At 37.5% G+C, this 21,137-nt stretch overlaps 1 protein-coding gene across 2 annotated transcripts in view; it reads right to left on the bottom strand.

Annotated features, from left to right (window-relative positions):
• LOC108234814 (A disintegrin and metalloproteinase with thrombospondin motifs 7) overlaps positions 1-21,137 on the bottom strand; it is a 127,674-nt gene that overhangs the window by 53,786 nt on the left and 52,751 nt on the right. For both annotated transcript variants that reach the window (XM_017414303.3, XM_017414302.3), the window contains exons 9-15: positions 17,142-17,286; positions 10,410-10,502; positions 8,448-8,593; positions 3,246-3,415; positions 3,028-3,161; positions 1,207-1,327; positions 688-932 (exon numbers count right to left, since the gene is read on the bottom strand). In XM_017414303.3, coding sequence (XP_017269792.1) covers positions 688-932; positions 1,207-1,327; positions 3,028-3,161; positions 3,246-3,415; positions 8,448-8,593; positions 10,410-10,502; positions 17,142-17,286 — 1,054 coding nt within the window. The remainder of the gene's footprint in view (positions 1-687; positions 933-1,206; positions 1,328-3,027; positions 3,162-3,245; positions 3,416-8,447; positions 8,594-10,409; positions 10,503-17,141; positions 17,287-21,137) is intronic.

Raw genomic sequence — 21,137 nt, 5'->3', positions numbered from 1 at the left:
ACACCTCACTTAACAAAACCTGTAAAATAATGCAGTTAAACCAGAATTTCTTTTAGATACTTGAGCAAAATATTGATTTTTATTTTTTTATTTTTAAAGAAATGTAATTCTATGGGTGATATTTCTTTAAAAACGAAATAAATGCACCTCTAAATTACCATACAGAAACATGGAGGTTTTTCCAGTCACGTAACAAGCTTGTGCTGCAGCCACTAGAAGAGAAAAACACCATACTGCCAGAGAGCAGAAAGTAATTAACTAAAATATGAGTTCTGGAAGACCACTTCCTCCCATCTGAAGCTCAGGATGAAAAGGGGATGGCTTCAACAGCAATTAACTAGAAGAACGCTCAGCATTCTCAAAAATTCACTGATCTGAGAGAACTGGAAGTTCTGCTGCAGCCGCTCCACAACATCTGGACTGAAACATTATTGACACAACCTCAAATGAGCTGCTAAATAGTCTTAAAGCCTTTTGCATGAAGGGACTTACACTTGTATCTGTCAAAAATAGACATAACTCAATCTTTAGATATCCATGTTAACAGAGGTTTTGACTTTAAGACTTTTGTACGCCAATGTCTCTGGCGCAAATATGCAAATATGGTGAAAACAGAAACCTGTTCTAGTGTTTACCGCAATTGCACAAATTTGCTTTCACAATAAAAAAAAAAAAAAAAAATACTACCTGAATCCACAGTGGCTCAAGTGTGGGCCCAGGAGACGTCAGGTTTTCCAGCTGTCCCGTCCTCTCGTAGGTGAACACCGTTCCAGCGGCCTTATACTCGCCGTTCCACTGAATCGTCCAGCCTCCGTTCAGAAAATACTTGCTGGGGTTATCACTTCGAAGCGCCAAGAAATTCCCAGCTTCTGACACTTCCTCTATCAGGATGTCCCAGGCGCCCTCAGGGATCAGCCCAATGTCAACATAGCCTAAATACGGTCACAGTTAAATGAGTCAAACTGTAACATCAAGTATTTTGATCTAGAGGACATTCTCAAAGAAAGAAAAGCTGTTTCGTTTCAGTTGTCCAAGTTGCACAAACAGTTTGTAATCATTTCATTCAATTGTGAAGTTTGTCTTTTTTCTTTTTTAACTTGAAATCTTCCAAATTGTTTCTTTTTCAGTTGATCACATCATGTGTCGTATGATAAAAGACATTTTAAATAATGCCTCCTGATTAAGGAAATGTAATATGAAACATACCGGTTCCTTCACTCTCCTCAAACGTTCTTCTGACAGTTTTACAGGTGGAGCTGTTGCCGTTACACACTCCGCAGCGATCCTCCACAGAGTTGGAGTTAATCACATAATCGCAGCCAATATTCTGTAACACACACGTCACAAAGGAGTCCACATCATCAAAACAGACATTAGGCTGATATTTATGGGTCGGATTGTTTATCCGTTTTCTTCTGAGTGAAAAGCCCCTGAAAAAGTTTAATTTATATGAACATAACCTTGTAAAAATGACAAAACCAGCACAGTCTACTTTGTGTACTTTTGACTTCACGAGGAAGACGATGCAAATGAAAATGCAAATGAAATGGAAAAAAAACAAACCTGTGGTAATTTGTCCTGCGCTGCTTTATTGTTTTTATATCGCTGCATGCAGCAATTCCCACCAGGTACGAATGAAAAGGCATAAAAATAAAACCATAAAACTTTGACAGAAAAACTCATACTTTACTGTAGTAAAAAACATTCACATAAAAGTTTTATTTTAGATCAGTGAAAATGTAGTAGAGAGGTTCAAACTGTTTCAGAGGAGGTTTAATAAAAGACAGGAAGGAAATATCCCATTAGTCATAAAAAAAACCCATTGTGATGTGGTTGAAGAGCTCAAACAGTTCTCAAACTAAGTAAAAAGTAAGTGTGGTGTCTATTTTTAAACTTTATCTGAGGGTAAGTTCACTTTTTTCTGACTCTGTGTTAACAAGATACAAGATCGCAGATGCTGTAATGTAGCTTTATGCATATGACTCAAATAAATAAGAATTATTGATGCAATATTGTTTATGCTGTACTGCTGCGTGGCTTATGGATTTTCCAAAGTCGTCGTTCAATTCTTATCTGAATATGCAATACCAATAATTACTTTGAATCTGTGAAGTAACTGACTAAACTTAACAAGTGAGCTGTGCAATGGATTCAATAGTATTTCTGAAAAGCGGTAAACTTAAAGGTTAAAGTAGCAGAAAAAAAGAGAAAAAGAGGCCTTTTAATAGATGTGTAGTTAAACTACTCGATAGAAAAGAAAAACCCTTTGAATTTTTTCTTCATGTTCAGCAACTCTCCAGTAAACCCAACTGTGCAGGTACAACAAAGAACATGAAGGTGATTGACAAAAAAAAATGTCACAAAATGTCAGAGAGCCAGAGCCCAGAGTCTGACTGGTGTCCAGTCAGGATTCAGTCAGGGTCTATCAGCAGATGGCATTTTAGCCCAAGGTGATAGGATTCTGTTTCTGCTTTTGCCTATCTTCAGTGATAACGGCCACCACGTTTCTCCATCAACACACTCATTGTCGTGGAGAATGTCAGATGTGCAACACGCAGAGAAAACAAGGCGAGGATTAACTTTAAGATCAGTGCGACTAACGCCAAGGTGACCGAAATTGGACAAAGTGAGGTAATTCCGAATAAAAAAAAGAAAAGCAAGGGAGAAATCCACAAACAACTCCAAACTCCACACAATCAGGTAAGAAGGGATTATTAAAGATAAGATAACAAGGAGAAAACCGAGAACAGAAAGAGGTCATGCACAAGAAAGAGGAGTGACTGACTGTGGAGTGCAGATAAAATCTGACATAAACACGTGATTCAGGATTTAGTAAAAAAAAAACAAAAAAACAGGAAACAAAAAGAAAAGAAACAAAAAGGAGAAGTGAAAATCAAAGAAAATACACAAAAATAATCAATCATGGCAAATAGAACTGCAGAAATGGAACAAGAAGATTGAAATAAAACAAAAAAGGAGAAAAAAACAATCCATTATTGATGTGTTATGTGTGAGTTGTACTGATACCTGACAAATGCCACTGATGCACATGTCTCTCCTTTCGTTGCCTTCATAGCACGGCGTCCCGTCGATAACAGCGTCTCGCATCTTCTCAGAAAACTGTTCATTGAGTGGACGGCAGTGCAGTTCACAGGGATTAACTGTCCAAAAAGAGAAAAGGAAAACATGTAAAGCTGACAACAATTACACACGAGCAGGACCATAAAAAGGCTGAATGAAGGGACCTTTGCTGACGACTGCCTCCCATTTGTAGAACTTGTCTTTATACGGCAGGCCGTTGAAGTGACTGCACTGGATGTTTCTGAAGCTGGGCTGATCAGGAGGACACGGCATGGTGTTACAGATCTTGTGCTTCTGTCGCTCTCCCAAGCAATATTTCCCTCTGTGTTTTGGACTGTAAGATAGTCAAGAGGTTATTTCTATGTTGCTTCATCTACATAGAAAAAACAATATGAGAAAGAATAAGGTTTTAATATTTATTTCAAAAAGCTCACTGTTATATTTTTATATTTGGAGATTCACTATCAGAAACCAAATTAAAGTCTGAGAGGTACAACAAAGGAGACATATTTTAACAATTTAACAGGACTGAGCTTTAAAGAAAGTTAAAACAAATGATGAGTTAATGAGTTAATTTCAAGTCTAAAGGGACCAAAAAAAATAGACAAAGTTGTGTATTTTTGAGTTCTTATTGGTGTATGACAGCCAAGTCTATATCTTTCCTGTGATATCACATTTTAAACCACACTGGTTGGAACAGGAAACAAAACCATATATATAGATATATTCCTTGAAATTCATAGGACCACTGAAAGCCCTCAAAACAAAGATTTTGCATGTGTGTTTAATTTTCTTTTGTGAATATTCTCTTAAAATCCAGATTCAACCCTAAATCCTCCAATTCATTGATTTTCTAGCAAAATTGTCTGAAAAAACAACGGTTTTAGTTTTTGTGCTTACATAACTGTAAGGCTGCATTTTTATGTTTAGTCTAGCTAAAAAACTTCAGATCCTCCCAACTGTTACAGATTTTACTGTGTTTGATTTTTTACCCCATCAGTCTTCATAAAGTACCTTTTTTAAAATGTTTTTTCATGAATTTAGGCACAGACAAAGACTGAAATCTAATTTATCTGAATATGCAGACCTTAATCTTGTTACCTCCATAAGATTTTAAACCCAGATGATTTATTTATGTTTTCTCAGTCCTGACAGGTCTCTCAGTCTGTAACAGAGACACATCCACATAGAACAACACTTCCATGACTATAATCAGCTAAAGGGAAGATAGTGACAATTGATTGTGCCAACAGTTCAGTTTTGCACCGCCACATCAGAAGGTTTTGTTTCTCATTAATAATATCATGTGGCTTTGAGTAGAATTTGCTATTGAACCATGGAGACAACAAACTGAGTGCTGCATCAATAATTGTCCTGTCAGACTGACTCAGTTTAACATTAGATCTCATTTAAAGAGTCTTTTGGAGTGTTGGCCACCTTTCTGATACAGACTCTTTGATCCTGATTAATTGGGGAAGACAGATCTGCAAACTTTGTCTTTGGATCCAAACTTTAATTTTTTTGGCACTTAAAATGTCAGAAAAGTAACTGTATCTTCCCTAAAATGTGTTTCTTGACACATACTTTGCTTGCACACCCCTTTTTTTTAACCATCTTAGCTTTGTTTTACTATGATAATATTGGATGTGAGAAGTTATTTAGACAGCGATGTTTCTTCTGATTTTTGTCAAAATAATTTGATTAAGTCCAGATAGACTTAAGTTATCACAAATGGAGATAAAATGCACCAGACTTCATAAAGTCAAAGACAGGAGTTTCAGACTTTTATATAAACAAACTTTTTAACAGTTTTTAAAACTTGTCATCTGCAGTTTAGGAGCACACAGCATTTTGCAAGTGGTTTTTCAGTCCATCTTTTAAAAGAAACTTAATTTGTATGAATTATTAGTTTGAAAGTTGGCTTTGACTTTTTTTGTTCAATCAAAATGCTTTTGTTTGTGTTATTATGCTAAAATACAACTTTCCACTCAGGTTTTTATTGCCGTTTTCATCCAAATGCATACTGGATAGTGACATTCGAAGACCTGCATGGCCCTGGTCTGTGGATTCTACAATGAGATAAACATGACTTTAAGCTGCTTTTGGACCAAACACTTCTTCAAACTCCTTCGCAGTTAAAAGAACTGAGGTTCATTTCTCTGAAAGATCATTTCTCTGAAAAGGTTTTTCTGGTGGCATTCAAGCCTCAGACATGAAGGCTAAGGTTAGGTAAAGGCCCAGCAGTGGAGCAGATAAATGACAATCCCATCAAATAAAGCAATAAACTTTATGCTTTATTGTCCCTCTTTTCCTTAGTTTTATCCTCGTTTTTACATCAAAAACTGCTGCATATGTATATAGTAAATTTTCTATGAATTTTTACTTCACTAGCGAGGACTACAGTATGTCACAAATTTACTGTTCTAATCAGACCTTAAAAGAAAAAAAAAAAAAAAAAGAGTAGATGAGGGAATGGATGGATCTGCAGGTTGTTCCTCATCATGCGAGTCCTGTGATTGGTGTGAAGAAGAGGGTTACTCATCAGGCTAACTTAGGACAACGCCGGATGGTACTCAAGAAAAAGAACAGTAGGGATGTATTAAATGAACATCGGTAGGGATGAGGGAATGGATAAAAGGCTGAGAACAACAAGGGATTAGGGAGTACTGGATTGAGATGAATTTGATTGGATTTGACAGGGAGTAACTGGATCTGCATCAGACCCGTTGGAGCTACTTTTATTGTGAATTAAAACGGTGTAAATGAACTGAAGTTGGAATATCAAATAATGAGTGTTAACAACTTTACAAACATTAATGTTGATCCATCCGTCTGTCTGTCTGTCTGTCTGTCTGTCCATCCACCTGCTTATCCATGGTTTGGTCATGGAAGCAACAGGTCCAAAAGAAAAAACAGACATCTCTTTCCCCAGTGACTCTCTCCAGCTCCTCCTAGGGGATCCCGAGGTGTTCTCAGGCCAGAGAGGATACATAACTCCTCCAGGGAGTTCTGGGTCTACCCTGAGGTCTTTTCCTAGGGGAACATGCCCAGAAAACCTCCAAAGAGAGGCGTCCAGGAGGCATCCTAATCAGATGCCCGAACCACCTCAACTGACTCCTTTCGATGTGAAGGAGCAGCAGCTCTACTCTGAGCTCCCCTTAGATGATGGCGCTCCTCACCTTATCTCTGTGGCTATCTCCCTAACCCTAACCCACCCTTCAGCTGCTTGTATCTGAAATTTCGGTCATGATCCAAACCTCATGACCATAGATGATGATTGAAACGTAGATGGACCAGTAAATTGAGAGATTTGCCTTTCGACTCAACACTTTCTTCACCACGACCAACAAAAAAAAATGCCCTCATTAATGAAGACGAGGCCCCGATCCGTTGATCCATCTCGCTCCAGCCTGCCATCACTTGTGAACGAGACTCCCAGATACTTGAACTCCTCCATGTGAGGCAGAGACTCTTTCTTGACCTGGAGGGAGCATTTCATCCATTTCTGGTTGAGAACCATGGCCTTGATTAATGCTGATTGTACAACAAAATGTAGAAAACCTGAAAGGTGGAAAACTAAAACTAAGGAAAGCTGATTGTGTCCGAGCAGCACCCGCCTTTCAATTTGTTGTGAAAAGCTCCAACTTCATGTGCTAAATTATGTCCGAGTTGTTTTTTTGTGCTGGTACTGTGATTCAGCTGAGCTTTGTTATGGTTTTAAGGGCTGAGGAGCTGAGAACTGTGTTAACAAGCATCATTCAGCCATGACCAAGGCCTCTAATGGGACCAGAACCTTCAAGTCAGTGATCATAATTAGGTTTGAGTTACAGGCTGTTAAAAGCAGCTTTCTTGTAGCTGAATGAGGAGCAGCGGGGCCGTGAAAACCAAAGGAGAGCTCTCACATCTCATCTTTCCTGCAAAATTGCTGCAATGCTTCTCTATTATTTGCCGCATAAGTGTGAGAATGTACGCTGACAGGCACTAACAAGGAGACTTTTTAAAAAACATCCGACATTTAACGATACACAAGAACTTTTGTGCAGCGTGAACGTCAGCCAAGATGTTAAAATTGCAGCTTTCATTACAGAGCAAGTCACTATTCTGTCTCTTAAATATTTTTAAGAGACAGGGAGAAAGGTAGGGAGAAACTAGTCAGTACACATTCTGGTTTTTAGTTTTTTTGCTACTGAGATATATATATATATATATATATATATATATATATATATATATATATATATATATATATAAATAAAAATAATTATATTTCTTCTTTTCAGGGGTTGCCACAGCAGGCATGAAAGACTTGGCAATTGTTTTTATGCAGTATGTCCTTCCTGCCTCAGCCTGGGCTCGAACCTGCAGCCTCAAGATTACAAGACCACAGAACTGACCACCAAGTTATTCTTTAGACTTCTGTCTTTGTCCTTAACTTCCATTTCCTGTTATTGCTAAAGCTGTGATGACTAACATTACCTCTGGAAACCAATTAATTAATACTGACGTTGGTTACTAAATGTAAATCTGTTCAGTAAAAACAAGTGTATTTCAAAACTGTATACAGAAACATGACGAGTTCAGCAGAACTACTTAATGAATCCACTGAACATGTAAAGTAATGATAAAGTTTAAAAAATGGAATAAAGTTAGAGAAATTAAATAAAAGTTTAAATACTTTATTTGATTTTAACGTAACATTTCAGCAGGAGATGGTAATTAGCATTTAAATGATTTAAAAGAGGGGTTTTTTATATGAAGGCTGATTTAAAAGGAAAAGTTTGAAAGCATTTTTTGTTCCAGTTTCCTTTCGGCTTTTTATATTCTTATTTATGACAAATGGCATCACAAACTTTTTAAAACAAAAATACACAATAAATAATCATATCTGCAGCCAAAGAAGGCAGATTACATTTTTAACAAAATATATACAACAAAAACAAACAAACAATAACACTTATCTTTTAAATATTTGTGTGTACTGTACGCTCTACCTGGCAGAACTAATGAGAAACAGAAGTTTGAAATAATTCAAATAAATCTTAATGCTTTCTACATGATCTAATTATAGTATAAAACAACTGCTATTGTATTGTTCAAAAGAAGCCAACTTTGCCTTTTAAAATGATTTTATGAAAACTGACAGAATAATCTTCAGTAAAAATAATAAGTACTTGATTTTATTTTATGGCTGTTTAAGTGAAATGTCCTGTTAGCAGCAATAAAGTGCTCACAATTCATAAACTGACACAAAAGGTTTTTGGTTTATACAAGAGTAGTTAAAAACAGATTCAAGGCTGAAATAATTTGCAGTTTGGTCCAATTCTGAGTGTTGTTGTCTGTAAAGGAATAAAATCCATCAAACTTACATCGGGTTATCACAGTCTCTTTCAGCGCTCTGGACACCAGCTCCACACGTCCTGGAACAGGCTGACCACTCGCTCCATGAAGCCCAGCCACCGTTTACGCTCTCGGGGTGATATCCTACTGGTACACAGTCCCTACTGATACACCACTGCAAACAGACACCAACGTTTACCCTACTGCTTCTGAAAGCTGCAGCTTTTCCCTTAGCAGGGAATGAATGCAGCATCATTTGCATGCTACATTACTGTATGTCTGAACTGTTTGTTTGGATCTGCTGCACGTCTCTGAACTGGTCTGAAATTTATCTCTGAAGGCCGATGAGCTTGTCTGCTCCAATTATGAGCTACAAGGAAGCAGGACGACTGAGTTCACCTTTAATAAAACCATAAAAAATAAAATACAAGACACTCAGAAGATGAAATGAATCACCGATTAGTATGGGACATGACAGGGGTGAGACTAGCTTTATTTCTTGACTGAATTTATCATGGGGTGTTAGGTTAGAAAGTCATTAATTTACTCTACAGCAGTGGCTCAAAATGTGGGATTGGGCAGGTAGACCACTTTTTGTTTGGTCCTAAAAAGCTACAGGTGGAACTAATACTTAGTCCTGATTTGTTTTTGTGTTACATAACCCATGTTTCCGTGGTGAATGGACAGCCTGTGAGGGAGCGATTCCAACCCATCAGATGGCGCGTGAAAGGAGTTTTATTTCACTTACATAGAAGAAAACTTTGCAGGCTGAAGAAAGTGTCACATTAAATCAGAGAAACCATAAGAGGGATATTGGCTGAAGTGGTCAAATCAGAGCGAGGAATTTGGGGTATGAACGGGCTGACATGTCGCTTGTAATGGTGCACATATTCTGCAGACTCGACTTGTGCTACAGAGTAAATGTGAACCCACTCAAAACAATTATAAAAAATAAGATTCTTGATTTCAAGAATCGATGATAGCTTGTTGGAATTACAGTAAAGAGCAATAAATTAAATTGAATGAAACTGTCAGCTGGCAGAAAGAAGTTTAAAAATTAATACCACATGCTGAAACCTCACACCGCAGTCAGATTAGTAAGCCACTCAAGTTTTGATGATTGATGGTGATTCACAAGCAGAAAAATCTCTTGAAAATCAATCTTGGTGAAAATTAGAGTGTAATAAGATGACATCTGACCCAACTGATGAGGATATTCAATAATTTCATTAATACGGGCACATGCGTTTTCTTTTAATTTCTTTTTTTTTTTTTTTTACACAAATTGAATTGTATTGTTGCTCTTTTTTAAATAAATGTATTGCTGCCCTCAGTACAGTAAAAATGTTTAGCTTATAATTTTATTTTGTTTGGTTTTTGTGCACAGATTGTACTATTTGGGAGTTCTCAAAATGATTGCACATCTTGTTTTACTTCTATTATTATTATTATTATTATTGAATAATCAGAGGCTGGTGGAGTGGTCGGTTTTTAATGTTTTAAAATCAAGTAACTCTTGAGGTTATCATTTTAATTCTTTAAAGGGTGGGGGATGCATGAAGAGCTTGAGAACCACAACTCTACAGAAATTAAATTCTGGTGGAAGCTCAGAAAGCTGAAAAGAAATTCCTGAGCAAAGCGCCCGAAACCTTAAAGCTATATTATTTTGTTTAAAGAATAATTCAAGATGCTACAGCTATTTCTCACTTCATTTGCCACCTTGCCAATGGTATGCTTTGAGGGATTACTTGTATTGTTTAATGACTCTGGTTGTTTTAAATCCTACACTTTTATTGTTGTGAAGGTGGAATCATTTTCTGCTAATGTTCAAAAAAAGCCTCAAATCCTATAATCTCCATTTAATAACTTTCAGCGCTACAAAACAGGACTTCCATTCAACAAAGGCAATTTCCTGCAGCTATAAAAGAGTGCCAGTTTTCATCAACAAAAGCTTCCAGTTCCATTTGTAAGTCCAGAAAGAGAAAGCTCACCTTATTCTCCCCGCAGCTGGTCCCATCCACAGCTCCATCCAGCTTTGAGTGGCAGGTTGTTCCCACAGTGCACCACAGAGTGCTACAGACATTCTGGCAAAACACAGTAATTAATGTCTCACTGCCTAAACATGATGTTTAATTAGTTTCTCTGAATATAGATGAGACTGGGTCACAAGCCACAAAACAGATTACCAAAGTGTTAAAAGGGCAAAAAAATGCAAAATTAACACTTAACTCATTGTGCTGTGCTGTATAATAGATACTGAGATCAAGAGTCTTGTATTTGCTCCTGCAAGGTCTGTAGAAACGCAATTACACAAGCAAAGATTTCATAAATAACTCTCATCCAAAAGCACTAAGACCCTACTGTGAGTGAAAGATTACAAATTATATAGATTAACCAAAATTTCAAGTAGCAATTGTCAACCTGGCTGCTGAAATTTTCTCCTAAATGTACTCACAGGTTATATTTATCCAGGCCCTAAGTCGTTACATGCAGGCCTTCTCACGCATTTACTTTGCACACAGTGGTTGCTGAACAAAACAAGTACGGACAGCCTTGGAGACGATGTCCTCAGTTCTATCTTTAGCAATCACCAATTAGTTTTCTAAATGACAACATTCAGCTTTCATGAACCAGAGTCTTGTTTTTAAAAAAAAACAAGCTCTTCTATGGAGTATTAGAAAAGAAGACGCTCAACACTTGATCATGTACGCCAGACGTCAATTGGCTTTGCTCAGACAGTAAACGGAAACGGTGACTCGATGCAGAGCAACTAAAAACGAAGACAGCTTATACAATGTTTGTGTGACTTTCACCAAACTCAAGATGTTAGAGAACAACATATTGTGGCTTTACAGAACAATGCTGTGAGGATTTTGTTTGGCAAACTCAATTTCTGAGGGTCCATCTAAGGCAGGGGTGTCAAACTCCAGACCTCGAGGGCCACTGTCCTGGAGGTTTTAGGTTTTTCTGCTCCAACACACCTGATTCAAATGGTTTAATTACCTCCTCACCAAATCATCAAGTTCTCCAGGAGCACGGCAACAAGTCATCCATTTAAAGCAGGCGTTTTAAAGCAAGAACATCTAACACAGGGGTGTCCAATCCTGGTCCTCAAGGGCCGCCATCCTGCACGTTTTCCTTGTTCCTCTGCTCCAACACACCTGATTTAGTGGTTTAATTAGCTCTTCATGTTCTGCAGAAGCCTGTTAATCACCTATTGATTCAAACCAGGTGTGTTGGAGCAGAGGAACAAGTAAAACCTGCAGGATGGTGGCCCTCGAGGAAGGGAGTTTGACGCCCCTGATCTAAGGAATTCTGAGAAAGGCTTTAAATTGTATGATATCTCGTTTGCAGGTCATACAGCTAAATACTGATTTTAAAAAATCTTGTGTAAAATTTTGAAGAACATTGTTAACCATGTTAAAGTTTCAGAAAGCTTTAATGTTTATATCTGAGTTAGTTTCAAGTTCCAGCTTCCTAATTATTTTACAGAACAGATATTCACCTTTCATCCAACTTTTTAAAAGAGAATTAATAAATCTTAATTCCTAAATTATCGCCTGTTTTCTAAACTTATTCAGCGGTTTGAATCCTAAGAGTCTGAGGAGAAGTTACTATGAAAACAGCTGAAAGTTGAAGCTTTCGGGGAGCTTAGAAACTCACGGGTAACATTTCAAATCTTGACAAAACACCAGAGAATCACACCCTGCGGGTTTCCACTAGTGGCTTATTTACTGCAGCGATATGTTCTTATTTGTAATCCATCAGTGGAATCCAGCTGGGTGTGGATCTTTTTTAGTGTTTGTCACATATAGGCTGTGAGCTTGCACACAATATCTTTGTTGGTTGTAAATCTGTCTCGTTGCAGTTTGTAAAATTTTAATTCACACACTGAAATTCAGACGCTATAATAATGTAAACTAACTGAAAATGTAAAATGGTTTTGTAGAAAACAAAAACCAGGATTTGACATGAGAATGATTCGAAAAAGCCACTGAGGAAACACTTTTTATGCAAAAGGTAGATTTTGGGACTGGTTAAAGCAAAAAGGACAAATGTACAGTTCATTTTCCTGGCTGGTTCATGCAGCATCCCGTTCTTTTTAACTTTGCCTTTTAAATACGGTGACTATAAGGACATTTTGTATTTTGATCAAAAATAATCACAATGGAAAACTTAATTTTCAAACATTAAAAACTACACTATTTTAACTTTAGCACAGTAACAATTAACAGTGACAGATTTACACCAATCAGCTTCTTTTCTTATTAATGATCCCTAACATGTGTCACTGTTAATAATGAATAAAAAACAATTTAAAGTGGACAAACTTCTTAAATAAACTTTTCTTAAGAACCTTTAGTCCACAAGAAGAAAAAAACAGAACATTTAAGAACAGCTAACCTTTTAAATAGTTTTATAATTAAAAATGGAGATGCTTTATGTAAAGCAGGGTCTAACGAATATTAAAAAGTCATTGTTCAGTCAGTGATGAAGAAAATGTTTGGTGCACTTTAGTCTCAAGGATGAGAAGCACTCACTGTGCTGCAATTTGTTTTATGTAGCAATGTTTTTATAAGGAATATAAAATAAAGCTGAAGTGTTAATTAATCTAGGAGCTAATTATATATGTAAAACCTTTAGTTTATCTGTGTAATGATGATAGAAATCTGTTAGCACCTTTTAATTTTTAATAGAGACACTCCCTGCTGTTCAATTACATTCTGTAGCAAATGGACAAATCCTCACATGTGGTCTCAGCTGGTTCAAACCTCTGTTGTTCTAGCCACATGTTTTGTGTGTGATTTATTTATTTCTTCTCACAGCCGTAAACTGCAGCAGTCTTGGGGATGTTTGAGACAGCTTCCAGAGAGGAGAGGATTTAATATGATTCACATGAATGAGCTCAAAGCACAAAACTACAACTCAAACAACAACCCCCTTCACACACACACACCGAAGGAGTTCAACTATAGAAATCCTCTGACTTTACGTCAAATAGTCAATGCAATTCCTGCACTGTAATCGCTTCATGCCAAGGATGATTCATGTAACATGTGAGGTTAACTTCCAGCGTGAGTTTAAATTAGTTTAAATTTGCATGATTCATAAAGGAGTTAGGGGTTTGTGTCAGTCCACGGCTGAAGTCATTACAGATTCAGGATGGCAACAAAACCAAAGCTCTGGGCTGTTTTTAAATCCACGGGGACCTTCAGACTATTAGATCCTCTTGTCAGATGGTCAGAGAGCTCCAGAAACTCCCATCAATTACAGCTTTTAGAAAATGTAGAGGGGGAGTAAAAAAAAAAAAAAAAAAAAAGGTACCCTCAGTGACCTAAAGTCATGATCAAAAGGAAGAAAAAGCAGCTAAGGTTTGAACTGTTAATCATAGTCTCAGTTAATTCTTGGCACATCTGTCAGCAGCTGAAAGCAACACAGAATCTGTCTGACACAGCCTGACATCCTCATATTTAAGGTTCCTCCTCACAACCAACCAATTTGTGTGTGTTGGTTCTGCTCCTCAGGCTCTGAACACTTCGGACTTGAAGGAATCGAAGGGCCAGAGATTAAAGTGAAAGATGGTGTTCTGCCCACATCTATCTAACATTAATATCTCTCAAACGTACGTGGTCAGAATAACCTCGCTGTGTTTCAGTTGTGCGACAGGAATCTGCTCACATTCGAGGCTGATTCATGCATGGCTGGTTGCTTTGTAAGAAATGTAAGCTGACAGACATTTATGCTGGGTGACACATTCTGGGCCTTTTTCTTCCCCCCCCCCTCACCCAAACATGACAAGTTTGTAGCTTTCTTATTGTGGTTGATCGGAAAATAGAAGCCTGTAAAACCTACTTGTGAAGCAACATCTTCTGGGCTCATTTTGAATTTTTGGTTCCCTTTTATAGCATTTATGCTTTGTTTGGTCAAGTAACTTGTAAAAAAAAAAAAAAAGCACATTTTAGTTTAAAAATATAGACAGCCTCTTATAACAACAATAAAAACAACATTATATAGTTTGTTTTCACTTGCTTTGAGATTGATTAATAAAATGCATTTTTTGTTTTATTTCAAGTTGTTTTGTTTTTATCTGAGCACACTGAAGGCTGAAGGAAAAGATCCGATAGCTGTCTGGGCCTCAAGTCAGCTTTTGTGTTCTTATGTTTAGCACTGAATTACTGATAAGTTTATGCTTCTTGTGGAACATTATTGTACTTAAGCAAAAGGACCAAAAAAAGTAATATGTTTAAAAACAAAAAAAAGAATAATGTCTCCACAGGAAGCAACATTCGGCCATTTTAAAAACTGCTTCTCTCATTATGAAGATGTCTGCTTTGAAATCGTGAGTGCGTTCACAACATGCCAGCTGATTCCTTTTTGAAAAAGTATTTAATTTATAAGATCACACTGTTACATCTGGCACTGTGAATAATAAATAAAAAAGGTATTTTAACCATTTCAGGAATCTGATTTTTTCTTAAAGCCATGGTGTCGCACTGATAGAGACTGTTTTCTGCTTTGACAGACGGTGTTTTCCATACCAGGAAGAATGGTCTGCAGGGAAGGACACTGGTTATTATAATAGTCCGTTTATCTGACTTAATCCTCAACAAACAAGTGCAAATGGACTGCAGCTTGGAGCTGTGTGGGGGCGATGCTGCAAGACTTAGCTCACACATAAAAGTTACAAGCTAAAAAGAAGAAAAGGACCGAATCAATTGAGGTTCACTCTTGTCAGAAACTTTTGTCAATGCGATGTCACCTCCAACCAGACAATAAAGGCAGCAAAAGCCAATGATCACAGCAGGACAGAGTATTCCTCTGGATGATTCGGTCTGGTAACGGTGGATGTGACAAAAAACAGACAAAAGGCATGAACATATAGAGATATGTCCGTGTAAAAGAGTGATCTTGAGTCTTCTCTCTCATTAAGACAAAAGGCTTCCACTTTATTAGACAGAGCAATTATGTACTTGTGTAATCAACACTCACTGTGTTTGAAGATTAGAGGGTGGCCACAAAGAGGACAATCACAGTCCAATTTGATGGCAAAGTTTACTTTATACATCCTGCTTTAGAGTAGGTACTCTCAGGAAGAATCATCTCTGACACCAGNGGGGGGGGGGGGGGGGGGGAAAGGTTATTTGAGGATTTTGTTGCAACCCAATTACTCCAAGAATATTCTTAGAAGACTATGGTCTAAAAAGATGTAAAACACAGTATGTGTTGTTGTATTTGACTCATTTATTTGTGCACAGATATGTTGCAGTATATACACCATAGAGCCTTGATGTCCCGTAAACCCAAAGGTTCCTTTCTTTTTTATTATATAATTTAGTCTTCATCTTTCACGTGGTCATATTCAGTGGTGTTCAGGCAGATGTCTACGTTTGAAATCCAGAATTAGCCTTAAACCTTTGAAATGCTAATTTATTACTGGTACTTACATTTATTGGTGCTCCTGAAATGCTTCAACAAACTTTAAATCATGGCCTTTCTGTTAGGGTCAGTAAAAACTAAAACATTGATATAGTTTCACTGCAGATATTCGAGCTCCAATTGACAGATTTATCTTCAGAGATAACTGAAAAGCAACGCAAAAAGTGAGCACTTTGATGAATTACTGAAAGTATGAAGCTACGGTGGATGAAAGTTAGAGCTGAATTTGCAGGTCCCGCGTCGAATTTGCCATAACCAAATATAAATATCTGGGTTTGTTTACATACAGGCTCAAACCAAGAAAACATGAATCAGATGATTGTCAATACTGACAAAACGTATATTGAAAAGCAAAGCTTTGTGGAAGCAGCACGATCCAAACACTACCTCTGACTCAGAAGCAAATCAACTCCAATATCATTTATCCACAATAGGAGATATACCCTCAGTCCCAGAGCATATCAAATGTTGTGTTATACACACACACGAGCATATGCCACTCATGAAGAAGCCTAGCTCAATAAAACTGAACTAACCTTCTGTAAACTGCAGTTTGCAGTGAAGTTTGGGATGAAACTTGAGAAATCCTTGAGGATGTTAAAAACTGCTGCAAACTCAATAACGGCAGTAACTCATTTGGATCATTCCTTCAGATTGTCTTTTGGCTCATCAAGATTGTTTGATAGATATTCCTTTTTTTTTTTTGAAATTTTACATTATCACAAATTTCTAAGGCTAAACAAATTTGCAAGTACATTGCTCATTTTGGTGTCGGCCATCTGTAATTGGATGGACACCAAAATTTTATTAAATTTAGACAAACATCCAGTTTTTCTTTTCAAGTGGTTTTTCTTAAAGTCTATTTAGTGGTTTATGAGATACTTTGCTTACAGACAGACATGGACTCCAAGTGTTAATGCCAAAGTTTAAAAGACAGATCCTGCGTAATATGTTAGCTCTCAGAGTGTGTGCTGTAAGCTCTCAGCTACGACCACATCACGTTTTAACCCACTACCTAATTTGACTGAGGTATAGTCATTGTATTTGCTAGGGTTAATTATCTGTGGAAGCCATCTATCAGACAAACACCCACACACACACGATTACATTATTGCCTGCTGCCAAAAGTCAAGTAATAAAAAGCCTACTTAGTGTAGGAAAGTGAAAAAGATATACTAGTTGGGACAAAAAAAAAAATGGTTTAGCTGTTGCAGTAATATATAAGAATTTGGAAGAGAATACAGGACTCAAAATCAACTTGAAAACTAGTGTGTGTGCAGTCTTACATCCACGTCATTGCAAAGGCGGGACCAGGATCCGTACTGCAGGTGACACTGATGCACAGCGCTGTACAGAACTCCAGGAAGCGCCGACGTCAGAGACAGTTTGTTCTTCCCCGGGGCATCATCAAGGCACCAGCCCCAGCCACGACTGACGGGGTAAAAAGAGAAAAAAGGTAAATTTTTTTAAACTGTTCACACAGGTCTCTTTCTTATGGAATTAGCTTCACGCTGGAGCACTTTTGTATTCCCCTCTTTTTCTCTACAGGTGACCTTTTTTAAGCATGAAGACTTTCACAAAATGCAACATCAGTTAAAAAACAACAGAAGGTCAAAGTGTAACAGGAACTTTTACAGAAAGCAATACAGAGTCCCCACTGTAGTAAACTAAATTTAAATTATTTAATGAAGACATGTTTCTGGACTATTTGGGGAAGCTGTGAAAACTGCCAAAGTAAACTGAATTTTTTTATAATTAACAAAAACTAGTTCTTTTAAAATTAAATTTTGGTACATTTTGTTAACTTTGCTGCACAGAAATGTATTAAACTGACCTAAATTTAATAACTTTAACCTGAAATCATTTGTGCACATTAGACTGAATCATAATTGAAACAGAATGGATTAGAGTATATACACTGTATGTATTTGCATTTAAATTAGACTTGTTTGCTTGTTCTGCAAAGTGTCCTGAGATTACTTTTGCTGTCAGTTTGTGTGAGAGAAATAAATGGAATTTAACTGAAATGGAAAAAAGAAAAAATATATTTTTTACATCAGTAGTGTCTTCTCACTCACAACATATGTGTGAAGGTTGTTTGAACGACGATGCATTCAGGGGTCATAAACAGCCTAACTCACTGGACCAATACGGTGACTGTTCCAGCTACTGGTTTCATGCTATTCCACTTGTAATGGAGAGAGAAACAGCAAAATGGCAAGGAAGAGCAGACTCATACATAGCAACTATACACTAATGATGCAGATCAAACTTTAACAACAATTTCTGAAATGTTTAATGAGGGAGGTAATGTAGCTGGTATTATCATTAAATATGAAAATATCTAACACCTTTGGTGAGGAACATTAAATGTAAACAGAGACTAAAGCATTGCAAGAGAAAATACCGAAAATGATGAGCCACTTTCCATGAAATGGACGAGAACAATGTCATTTCTTCACTACAACCCAGGCTAATAAAAATAAGACACCACATTCCAGGGGCTGAATAAATGACAGATTTAGAACAGGTGGTTGAAATTTCTAACATGACAGGAATCACAAACATTTCATTAGTCTGATGAATAATTTTTGCATAAAGTTCAAAATTTCCCACTTTAGTAAGTCATAACTAATAATTGCTTTTAAAGTGCTCAAAGTGCCATATGCTCAGAGAAAAAGTCCTCCAACTCTTCTATCTGATTAATCAAACACAGGCTGCGTGTAACGTGTTTGTTTGTAGGACCAATTCTCATCATCTTCACTCCCTCCATCCATAACCTGGTGATCATTATGCAAACAAAGTCTGAGTGTTTTCAATTATGTCAATACCCGACTGAATACTTTTTATCACAAAAGGGCTCTTCCAGTAAAATTTATTGCAACTATCAGACAGATGTATAAACACTTAGCTCTAGAGTCCAGCATATTGATAAGAAATGACGATATAAATTTCCTACAAGGTTGTGTTCCATTAATGATAGCAAATAGTACACAGCTACAGTGGGGCACTGGTTAGTATTTTCCAATCAATTTCTCATTCACCACTTTTGCATTTTATGCATGTACATTTTCTTTACAATCATACACTTTCAAAAGCAAACCGGTGGTTCAGTGACTGCTAACTGGGAATCAACCCACCATTCTGCTAACAGAAATACAATCCCAATGTATTTAGTAACTTCATCTACCCATTTGTTGTGAAACTTGCATTTCTGACCGCACATGTTGAGTAAAGAACGTTTACAAATAGTAAAGCATGCTGGAAATTTTTGGCTTGTATAAATTTCTTGTTAAGAACAGAAAGTCAGACATAAGTTCAATTAAAAAACAAAATGTTTAAATCCAACAGAGTCAGAAACATTGAGATGGCATGCTTTTCAGCATTCTGCTGAAAAGTTGAATTTGCAAAATATCTCATGAACCACTGAACATCCATCCATCCATCTTCTAACACTAATTCGTCATCAGGCTGCAAAGGCAGCAGGTCCAGGAGAGAAACTCAGACCTCCCTCTCCCCAATGACTCTCCAGCTCCTCCTGAAGGATCCCAAGATGTTCTCAGACCAGAGAGATCCATGATCCCTCCTGGGAGTTCTGGGTCTGCCCTGAGGTTTCTTCCCACTGGGACATGCCCAGAATATCATCAAAGGATGGCGTCTGGGAGGCATCCTAATCAGATGCCCGAACCACCTCAACTGACTCCTTTTAATGTGATGGAACAGCATCTCTACTCTGATCTCCACCCGGATGATGGAGCTCCTCTCCTTATCTCTAAGGCTGAGCCCGGCCACCCTATGAAAAAAGCTCCTTTCAGCTGCTTGTATCCAGGATCTCGTTCTTTCAGTCATGATCCAAACCTTACGACCATAGGTGAGGGTTGGATCGTAGATGGAGCAGTAAATCGAGAGTTTTGCCTTTTGACTTAACTCTTCCTTTACCACGAAGAACCGAAGAAACGCCCTCATTACTGTGGATGAGGTCCCGATCCATCAATCCATTCTCTGCTCCACCCTACCATCACTCGTAAACAAGACTGCCAGATGCTTGAACTCCTCCACCTGAGGCAGAGCCTCACCCCCGACCTGTAGGGACCATTCCACCATCAAAAACCTCTGGACTTTTTTTTAATATAAAACTTACAATGCAATCATTGGATTCACCTCTTCAACTAATTAACTGTTGGAGTCAACCCTAATCAAGATGGCTGCCAAAGCTAAGCAATCTTAGTAAACACAAAAAATGATTATAACTCAATCAGTTTTACAGATCCATCCATTCGTCCCTTTGCTTTACCCATTTTTTTCATGCAAGGTCGCTGTGGAAGCGGATTCCTGTCTCCAGTGGTTATTGTGTGAGAGGCATGGCACACCCAGGACAGATCAGCAGTCCGTCACAGGACCACATGGAGAAACTTTGGTTCACCCTCCCACTTGCACTGCCATTTCACCTTACATGCATGCTTTTTAGTCTGTGGGAGAAAACCGGAGTAATCAGAGAAAATCCAAGCTCGTCAGGCAGATTGTGCTCCTGCATCCTTCTTGCTGTGAGGCGCCCAATCAAAGCACTGCTCCACCGTGCTGCCAAATTTTACACAAAGTGAGACAAATTTTAGTGTGATAGCAGCTGAGTCATTCCCAAGACATGCTTTGGGCACTGCAGATTATAAAACTTTGCAGTTATCCTGATCGTCTGTTAGCAACATATCCCAAAAACCACTGGATGGATTTTAATGAAACTCAAAACAAAATCCCATGATGTACCTCTATAACTGATTAACTTGTGGAGTCCGTCAAATTCAACATGGCCACCACAGCTAAATGACCTTTGAAAACACAAAAATGGCTGTAACTTAGCCAGTTTTACAGATATTGAGCAAAAGTTGTGTGATTTTAGCTCATCCCCGACACATACTTTGATTAATCACAGATTGCAACATCTTTGCTTCAAACTTTGGCATTAATTGTTGTAGTCAATTTAAAAACATTTGTTTCACTGTAGTGACATTTCTAAAGTTGGTTGTGAGATTAACTCAAATTAATGTTATGAGTCATGAACAACAAAATAAAAGCTATTAAGTCAGGTCAGCAGGAGCTACACTGTAACTAGTCTGACTAATTATAGTCCATACCATTTCATATACAATGAATGAATGGATAAATGATAGAATGGTTAGATGAATGAATACCAAAGAAAAAAAAACAAAAAAACAAATCATTTTTTATATGAAGTAAAGAAAAGAATAATGGCGTTCCTTCTTCATAAGGAGATATTATGCATTGAC

This window comes from Kryptolebias marmoratus, linkage group LG15, assembly GCF_001649575.2.
Source record: "Kryptolebias marmoratus isolate JLee-2015 linkage group LG15, ASM164957v2, whole genome shotgun sequence".
NCBI classification, from domain to species: domain Eukaryota; kingdom Metazoa; phylum Chordata; class Actinopteri; order Cyprinodontiformes; family Rivulidae; genus Kryptolebias; species Kryptolebias marmoratus.
The sequence above is the reverse complement of the archived record's forward strand: the minus strand, read 5'-3'. Positions and strand labels throughout refer to the sequence as shown.